General features: G+C 41.5%; 1 protein-coding gene across 1 annotated transcript; it reads right to left on the reverse strand.

Annotated features, from left to right (window-relative positions):
- Positions 1-3,897: 3,897 nt before the first annotated feature.
- Positions 3,898-4,633, reverse strand: LOC115585550 (glycine N-acyltransferase-like). Its single transcript, XM_030424006.1, has one exon. It carries the CDS (start codon positions 4,432-4,434, stop codon positions 3,988-3,990), a length of 447 nt encoding a protein of 148 aa, XP_030279866.1. The 5' UTR covers positions 4,435-4,633; the 3' UTR covers positions 3,898-3,987.
- Positions 4,634-10,472: the final 5,839 nt, after the last annotated feature.

Raw genomic sequence — 10,472 nt, forward strand, 5'->3', positions numbered from 1 at the left:
AATAAAATACACCATTTCTGAAAACAAAACAGTTTAAAAAAACACACAACATTTCAGAAAACAGAACAACATTTGACAAAACACGACATTTCACAGACACAGCAGCTAACAAAATACAACATTTTCTGAAAACAAACATTTTAACAAAACACAACGACTTTTTAGAAAACACATTTCAGAGGTAGTTGTAGGGCAAAGTGGTTATTGAATATCAAATGTGTTAAATCTCTGTAGCGGCATTAAAACATGCAATTAAATATTGAAACATCACATGTTCAATTAAAAAATATTAGATTGTTAGATTCCCTGATTGACTTATTTTATTACTACAGGCAAAGCTGCAATATACACTCTTGATATAACTCAAATAAAACCCACAGATATAAATGACATCATAAGTCCATGGTGGTAATCAGAAAGAATCAGGAAGAAATATGCGTTCAACAGACTGACCTATATAAAACTGACTTCAGTTCAGTGGCTCACAACCTCAGGATCATTTTAATGTGTACTCTAAACTGCAGACTACACTGGGCTCACATGCTGAACAAGTCAGGTAGGAAATTACACTGCCACTGTTCACACCCGGTCTCTTTTAGTTTGATAAAGAAGTTTTACATTCATTAATAATGAAACTATAAAAAGCTGCTTTGAACGTATACATTGTGACTTAACATTCACAGTGAGTGCATGGTATCTTTAGTATGTCTATGCCAAAAAAGGATGGGATATTTCTGTTTTGTTGTATCCTTCTAACATTAATTAAAGGACTGAAACATGTTGTTATGTTCTGTCCAAAGGGCATGCATGTGATGTGTGAGGGAGAAAAGGAACAATAATTGATCATTCATACTCCAGTCTGTCAAGTACACACACATCCCATATGATCCAACTTCAGCAGGAGCGTAACATTATCGACAGCCCCAGCGACCCACAAATGCTCACAAGACTGAAACACTGGAGCACTTTGTTATTCAACTTGACCTTCAGGCCATTCAGTCCCTCGCTGACATGGTTTAAAACAGCAGAGAATGATGTTAAGACGACTTGTGATCCTGTCACTGGCTGACACGCTGACCCCAGGCGAATGTCAAGTATTGTGATTGACAAGCATAATGCACCATGCACTGGACCTTCATGTGCCACAAAACTGATGCAGTCACTTCTAATCTTCTGAGCGAATATCTTAGGTAACATGAGCTCCTTTACAAAAGCAAGAGTCATTAATACAGGGAGTGGAAACAAGCAGCACAGTCATTTTTTCCATAAACACTGACCCTAGTAAAGGATTATCACCTTCTATTTAGTGTTATTTTGTGCCCCAGACACTAGCAACTATAAAACCCTGCTCAGAATTTCCTCTGAATCTGCAGCCCGTATGAGTCACTGCATACATGTGCACCACATTTCACCTGAGTGCTGGGAAAGACTCATACACTGGTGCCATCTAGTGGTTTCTCTGGAAAACACACCTTTGGCTCGAGGTCTAGAGCCTCACATTATTCTGTGAACCCTGTCTACATAAAACTATACTTGATTTGTTTTTTCTCTAATTCAGAATAATTGCAGAATAGTATGATAAAAGTGAGACACGATGGTTCAAGAACAAGTGCTAAAAGGTGCAAAGGTTGAATAATGTATGAACATCTTTCTTAACTTCAGCAATCATGCACATTTTCTCACTTGGCATCTTCTCTGTGACAAAGACTGGAATTAACAGGACATTTAAAATGACCTTATTTGTCCACTGTGTGAGGCTTCTGAAGGTAATATGGCTCATTTTACATCCTCGGTGAGGAACGTAGCTTGGCGACTTGAATTACCTTCCCCTCAGCTCGTCTCCCGCTGAAAATCCCATTTTCCCATACGGTGATGGTGCAATGTGCTGAGCTTGGTGATATCTCAGGGCCCCTCCACAGTGGAGGAGGGGAGTGCAGACATGCTTACTGCCTCCCTTTTAGAAACCATCATTTCAGCAGGATCGATAGTACGTCCCACTTCCACGGCTGGCAGAGTGCACTGCCTCTATAAGGGGTTAGGGGGTGGGGGTTTGTGCGGACAGCTGCACCAAGGCAAGTCTGAGCAGCAGCACACGCAGCCAAGGTGAATGATCGCATGCTGCGTCAGACACTCCGCTCCTCACTCGTACTGAGATGCAGTTTCTGAGGAGGACCAGTGGGTGGATGCTGTCCTCAAGTGGAGGTTGCAGTTGCAGGCACCATACTGATGAAGAACTAGTTTAGCCGTCAGGTACTTTGTGTTCTGACTCACAAACCCGCCTTGAGATGAGCAAAGATCTGCAGCTGATGCAGCTTGCATAAAATCCTCCTAAAGCCCTTTTTTTTTTTTTTTAAATCGTCCTACACCTCTTTGACTGTATTGGAGGTTGAACACTCAAATAGATCCATGCTGTAGGTGAGAAGACGACTCATGTTTCAGTGGATGGCTTGCAATATAAGACCTGTGCAGTCCAGCGTTGTAAAGCAGAAATGTTTGGGCAGCAATAAAAATAATCTTTGCCAGTTATTAGAGGAGTGTGCACGGACAGTGAGGTTTAGAAAATCAATCAGTCTGGGAAAACTGACCTCTGGTTGGTTAATTATAATAACATAGTATTGATCACAAGGCCCTGGAAGCATTTTACACTCTTCTTTTAATCTAGTGTCAGCAGTCCTCTTTCATTTTTAGATTTATTACACACTCTCTGTTTGACAATCATGTTGCAAAAACTGTTAATCACATTTGAATGTTTGACAGATATCAACACACTAAATTTACAAGCGAGGCTGCGTGAAATTATGACTTCTATTATAGATTAATTTCCTATTTTCTAAATTAATTGATAAGTCTATAAAACATTATAAAATAATGAAAAAAGTATGTAGAATTACATAAAAACAGAAAAGCAGCAACTCACAAATTGGAGAAGCTTTTAACTAACTGTAAACTTGGCGACTATTGTAATAGTCAATCAACTGTTTAAATATAATATATTTTGGTGTTTGGAGTATTGGTTTAACTAAACAAGAAATCTAAATAAGTCACCTTTGCAACATAATTTTAATTATTTTATGACATTTTATAGACTAATTGTTTCAGCGGTATTTACTAATTATTATGGACATGCAGTCATGATGATAATATATTGCAAAATGGAACGTAAAACACTCACTTATTATTCTGAGTATCAAATGGATAAAGGATGGTAATTTGTGCAGCTATAAATTTACAATGCAGAAGAAGCTACAGGAATGTGCAGGTTTGTGTTACTTACTCACTCGTTTAACCGCATCTGTGAACGTACACGCGTCAGCAAACACGTATTTAGTGTTTACTGGGTTGACTTTGAGAGGAGCGCTTGCTGGTTAAGAGTAAGGAAAGGGCGTCAGTGAGGATAGGTGCACCACTGCGGGACAGGGGGATGTGGATGGGACAGGATGTGTGGTGCAGTACGAGCATCCCCTCTGCTCAGATCGCTGCTCATTTGTCAAGTTTGCCTGCAGACTTGAATGGTGCATTGCTGCTAAAACACAGAGAGGCAATCAGCAGTGAAACAGCACACCTCCAGGGAAGGGTCCCAGGTGGAGGAGAGCCTCCTTGGGTGATCTGCAGATTAAGAGTTCTTTTCCTCAAGAAAAGCCGCTTGGCACACGCCGGAGGGTCAAACTGAAGACAGATTTGTGTTGTTCTCAGAGAATTGTTTCAGATTGAGGGACATTCTTAAATAGAAAGGAGGAGCGTGGCTGGCATATTCATCAAATCCACCCTAAGGCCACAACATTTTTTATTTTGGAGTTTGTTCTACTTGGAGTTTGCTGTCAGAAATGGACTAAACTGTCTAAAGCGCGGCATCTTCCGAGTGCTGCAGGGAAAACAGAATTCACAGAACAAGAAAAGTAATTGTTAAATGTTCCACTTTTATAATAAAACATTATTTTTCCAGTGTGGTTTCAATCATCCAACAGACCTTATTGTCATTAGTTCACCTTACTGTCTGTCTTTGCATATTAGCTGCACTGACATGTTCTCCATACCGGGACAGGCAGCGTAGCCGAGTGAGGTCACAGCGTTAATAGTGGCCTGGTTCTGCTGGTGGACGTGGCAGTAGACGGGCAGACACACGGAGATCATCCTGCCAATCCGAGTCAGAGACAGAGCCAGGAAGCGCCCGGCCCGTCTGTACTCTGGTAGGGTGTAGGCCATCCTCAGCTCACACAGCTCATCAGACAGCATCCAGGACACAGGCCGGCCCGTCTCATCCGTCACACAGTAGTTTGGCAGATGGCGAATGCAGGCTCTCACGTGGTTGAGGCTCTCCTGGCTGCCTCCATGAGCTCTGCGTGGGACTGGTTGAGAATGGAAATTGGCAGCGGCAACACTTTCCTGCTTTGCAGAGAAAAATGTGAACAAATGAATCAAGGAAATGTATATCATGATTTATTATCTCACTCAGTTGTGAAAAATCGTGGCACTGCCTTGAACTGAGGCGATGAATACATTTCTAAGACTCAGCCTTGGCAGCTCTTTTTCTCCAGGATGTTGTGGATGAAGGTGTGATAACCCCCATATTCTGTGATAGAGTCCACCGAAAGAGGCAAGTTCTTTGATGAGCTGACAATGTGAGCTTGGTCTACCTTCCAGAGACACAAAAGCAATGTGACTTAGTTACCTTCTTCATCATACTGAAGGATGCATTGATCCAGATTTTTTCTCCAAACACGCTTTCCAATGCCAGAACTCTCCTCTTCCAAAATTTGACATCTGTATATCACACTGCATAGAACTCAATGGAATATTTTTTATATGAGGAAACGTGAGGCCAGGGATTGCTGAGGCTCACAGTCAATGAAAGACTGTAACTGATAGCACTGAAGAGAATTTTTTATAGAGACATTGACAGTGTAAATCAATTGTGTCATGGCCGATACCTGATCTGTTTAATAAGGTCAGTATCTGCGTCAATATCATTTCAGCATATCAGATTTGTGCATCCCTAATCATGACTTGTTGTAGGACTACCTGATTAACAAAAATATATTATTGATTATGATTTTTCTGAAATTAAAACTGCATGGTGTGTTGCACTATACTGAATTATACAATAAGTTACAGCATTAAAAGAGAAATTTGTAAGATATGGCCAGAATGTGAAGAGACAACAGTGTTGATGTCAACAATGGTCTATGTAGGGTGTTGTAGAGGTATCTACTGAAGTTAGCATGCTGACCAGCTAGCCCTAGCTCTCCTGGCTCCTGATACCACTTTATACCAATAGCCACTGCAGTGTCAGCTAGGAGGAGCTACATTTAAAATTTTGGCCATTTTTTACAAGATACTGTAAGTATTTAATGGAACAACTCGCAGATATAATGAATGCATTTGGTTAGATGTGACAACATCTGTGTGTTCCATTTTGAAGCTCATACACAGATATAACAAAATCAAGTCTAGTTATTTTCTATGTTTCTCATTGTCAAAAAAATCTCACTAAAGACCAAAATCAACAATGACTTGAAACAACTTTACTATCCATGGCCATATATATCCTTTTCCTCTGTGACACAGACCTCTAAAATACGTAATTAAAATAATCCTAAAAGATGCATTATTTTCTCATGTTTGAGTAACACTGGATAAAAACTACAATGACCAGCCATTTCAGGAAATTACTGTGCCATTTTTGGTTTGAATTAAATATATACTTGTGATCCATCTCTAAAGATTTACGTCTTCACCGGCAACTATTGGGCTTGGCACACAGTGCTACACACAGGGAGGGTAAGATGAAAAGTACTGAGAAACTCACTCACAACTAATGCATTGTTTTTTAGGACTAATATAACAATATCCAAAAACAAGGGTATCTACATTGTTGTATTTTGACATTCTAATCTCATGTCTTCTGTGTTTAAAGGAGGTGAACCTTAAAATAATTTTGCAGTGAAAGACAGGATTGTTTGATGGCTATAACTGCACCATGAATCAAAGTTTTCTCATGGGAATACTGTATATTGCTACAGGTGCCAATTTAAAATGAAATGTATACATACATAAAAAATAAAACATTTAATGCACTCTAACACAACAGTTAAGTAAATGTTATGCCTTCAGTTTTTCACACTACCTCTGAACATAGGTCCACTCCTCTAGCTTACGACTCTCTCATTAAGCAGCAGACGTTTCGGTGTTGCTGGATTCTTGCTGAAGACGGAACATATGTCAGGAATCACCCCGAAGCTGCTGCTGCTGAAATGCTTCACAGGCAGATACAGACATCAACAGGCCACTCTGGAGGAGCATATAAGTTATCTTTGTCCCTGTGTGCTATACCTGTTTTTGACGACAACAAATGGCAGTAGTGAATGTAGGCCAGGAGTCAACACACATCTCCAGCTGACACGAGTTGTTGTGGGGGATATGCAACACTCCTCCAAGAACCTGGAATGCAGAACACAATGCAGTGGGGAAAAAGACAAAAATAACAAGCTGCCCAGCATCTCTGCAGATGAAAATGGCACAGGAAAAACACTGGAGACTCCAGTATATTCAGTAGATTAGATTTCATCATGCAGTATTCATATTTTATATTAAACATAAAGTTGTTTCTGCTTTTTCTATCACACAGATATTAATGTTTCATTAAAGGAAGAGCAGCATTACACTGATGGAGTGTGGCAGTTCTCTGTGAAGGATATTTCGCATCAATGTCAGGTCCTTAAGTGTTTTCAAGATGATCATTTATCATCCAACCATGTATGTTGGTTTACTGCTTAATGAGAATTTCCATTCTACTGGTACAGATACGATGAACAAGGTCCAAACTCTTTATACTCGAAACCAAGGAATATTTACTTTACCTGCTCTACAATGTGCATATTTAACTGCAGGCATCTTAATGTGAAAAACAGAAATCCAGATTCACCCACCTGCAACACTGTCCTGTGTTCCCTCCCCAGATTGCTTAGCAACTATTGACACCTGGACTCACCTAGCCCTAACAACTCACATGAAGGCCGATTGGGTCAACGACTCTAAGGACTCTGTCGGGACACCCCAACACAGGTTTTAAGCCTGCAACTCCCCTCCATTTAGTTAGATGAGAGGTGAAACGTCCGCAAGAAACTGAAACAAGTCCAGTTGCCTACAGTATAACACTTTACCAGTATTACCATGGCCCTCATCAGCATGACACAACATAACATATAGAACATAGATGACATTACATCGCAATGCTTGAAATGTATAGTTCAGTTCTGTGGAGGCCTGATCAAGGCAGTCTTCCTCAGTTTAGGCTGATCTGTGCATTATTCGTTGGTGCAAAGAACAAGCCGGCTGCTGCTGACACTGACAGAGCCGCTGCTCATTCTCCACAAGCGAGCAGCCAGCTGTCAGAAGTTCAGCCACTCACCATAATGTCAATCCATCACACATCTCTTATTACTATCTGTCTCATACTGAGGGAGAAACCGATGACTCTTTACACTTCATATGTTTGACATATTGAGCTCTGCCTTTAATAACACCGTGAGTGATGTCAGAAGTGCTTCTTTGAGAGGAGGATTTCCTTGTCGGTAAAATGAACCATATCTGTTGTGATTTCACAAGTGTAAGTGTTGAGCAGTTTGCACTGCTGCGTGCACACTTCTGCACAGCCACATTTGGCCTCTTTTGTCGTTGACAGTGCGTGTCTTTTTAACTCCACTTGGCCTTGGGAGGAATCTGCTCGGCTTTACAAAATGAGGTCAACAAAGAAGCATTGGCGCAGTGAAACACCTTCTACTACAATCTCCATCATTCAGTCTATCTCTAGACCAGACAGAGTGAGCCCAGCAGAGAGAGAAATATGTTTGTGAAGTTAATTTATTGCTAGCTAGCTTCAATTACCTCCTCTCTGACTCAATTTTTCATCACCAATGTCAGATTTCCCCTAAGGATAGCCCCTAAAACCACCTAATCACTTACACTCACTGAAGCCCTTTTTTTTTATTTCACATCTTGTCAAGGCTTTCAGAGCTAAATTCTGCCATGTGCACCCAAAAAGTTTCATAGACACAGGAGTCAGCTGTCAGTCAAGGCAATTCGCCTCCTCGACTGAGGACTATTGAGAATTTGTCTGAATTGATGAGTAAACCAAGCAAGCTGCTGAGCTTGTTAATCAATATGTCTATTATCTTTTCCGGACAGATCAATGGAGCAGAGGAATCGACTGTGAATGGCCAAAGAAAAAACACATGCAAACGCACCAGCTCGACTCCATTATCTGCCATGCGTCAAGAATGTCTTTTTGTGACAGATATCCCTTTTTTTCCCCTCAGATGAGCATTACGTCACAGGTTGTGTCTGATAAGTCAGGCAATCAGGCATTGACGATGGCCTGCTATGATACAAAGTACCATACAGAGTACAAAAAACAATCACCTACTTAGGTAAACAGTTCCTATCAACAACAAAAAACCCTAATAGTCAGGCAGTTTTCCAAGGTCTTAATGCAAATAAACGTGAGTGAGAGTCTTGTGTGTACACATTCAATGAGCTGCATAGATGACTCAACTCTGAATCTCAGCACTCGTATGATCTATGAGCCCTAACACACATTTACACATTCTGCCCTTGGCTTGGCTAACAAGAGAGAATATTAAGAAGAGTGGAGAGCCAGAGGCGATGAGGTGACAGTATCCAGGTAAAGCATAGCGAGGTAATCTAATAGGACATGTAAAAGGGCCCCTCCTCATGGCTTATTCATCACAGGGGATGCCATTACTGAAAATGGCGTGGGCCATGTGAGGGATATGCTGGCGGGGGCATTTTCCCTGGTGTCAAAGAGTACAGAGGAGAGGACAGATGCTGCGAGGCTCTGCAGGCTGCTGCAGTAGCAGCGCTGCATGCAGATCGCACATGCAGGGGATGACGCTCCGCTCTCAGCTGACGGCATGGTGCACACCTATGATTCATGCTGACACTGATTGATATGGACAAGCAGCAGATCGTCAACAATCAGAGATGATCCATTATGTGAATTTTACTGATTCAGCAGTCTTTTCAGGATTCATAAGGGCAGGGATACAAGCTAATCAGGTAGAAAAGCCTTGATGTAATACACAAACACTAATGTTCTTATAACAGGTGAGGGTATACCTTGACTTGATGGATTCAAGGTTAATATGAGATACATGTACCAGAGGACAAAAGATCGCAAGGCTCACCTGGGGTCCCAGGCAGAACAAAGTCATGCAAGAAAAAAAAAGTGGGGGAAAAAAGGCCTGGCTCCTGCAGTGAGGAGCAGAGAGCGCTGCACTGCTGCAGAGAACAGCCGAGGCGCTGATGCCTGAAACGCACAGAATTTGTAATGGCGCCACCATTCTCCATACAAAAACCCATGCAGCGCACTGCAAACGTCATCACCGAAAGAAAGACAGAAAGCTGAGAGAGTGAACCACTGAGTGCATTTTTGTGTAGTAAAGAACATTGCAGAAAGAGAAGTTCAACCTTATTGGCTGACTAAATGATGGATGATCTCACTCTCACAGAGTTGTGCAACGCGCAAAAGACAAATTTGGTTGGTCAAAGATATTTCTATGTTTTAGCGCACTGCAGAATAGCACCAGTAGTGCAGTGCACTGTGGGTAAGGAAAGGCAGGTATAGGGGATTGCAGATTAAGGACATTTTACTTTTGGTGAAGGTTATTTTGTTCCTGAGGCAATTGTGAACTTCTGAGCGAGTTCTGAGATAGCAGCAATATTCACTTACTGATTGCATTATTATTGCTTGTGTGTCAAAATGTTTTGGTGATCTGTGCGCAATTATCCTGTGGTGTGCCTTGTGTTTTGTTGATGTACATGGTCTAAACAATTTCTTTAGACTATGATAAATAACCATGTATCCTTGCTATATCACAGGTGGATCATTTTGATTTAAAACTGGTGACCAAGTCTCTGATTTTCTTAATCCAGCCTTAAACTGTCACATTTTCTGTTCCTCTATGTACATTTTTTAATAGTTCAACATCTTTTTCCAAAACATAGCAGGAGAAATCCTTCCGGGCATTTTCTGAGGAAATTAGATTTTAGAAATAATCTGACAAGTTCTAAATCACACCAGAGGAGATGGCCTCTCTGTGGAGCATACTGTTCCTCACTGAGGTTTGAGCACACTCATATCTCAAAGCAGCTTTTGCTGTAGTGTGAAAATGAATTAAAGGGGGAAGGAAAGTTGTGCGTGCGTGGAGGGGGTCTCTCTTGTGAGGAGTCCTTTACACTGATGATTCTCAGGGGTGTTTTTGGAGTGGGGGGGTTGGGGGGGGTGCAGAGGAGGACAGGGAGGAGAGGAGGAGGATGGACTGAGGATGTGCACACACACTGACCCTGGAGGTTGCATTCCCCTTTAAAAGTCCCATCCCACTCAGATACGCAGAGCTCATGCAGGATCTGCTGCGGCAGTGGGGGAACACTGCTGAGCTGTGCAGTTTATGCTG

The sequence above is a fragment of the Sparus aurata genome, chromosome 7, assembly GCF_900880675.1.
Source record: "Sparus aurata chromosome 7, fSpaAur1.1, whole genome shotgun sequence".
Taxonomy (NCBI): domain Eukaryota; kingdom Metazoa; phylum Chordata; class Actinopteri; order Spariformes; family Sparidae; genus Sparus; species Sparus aurata.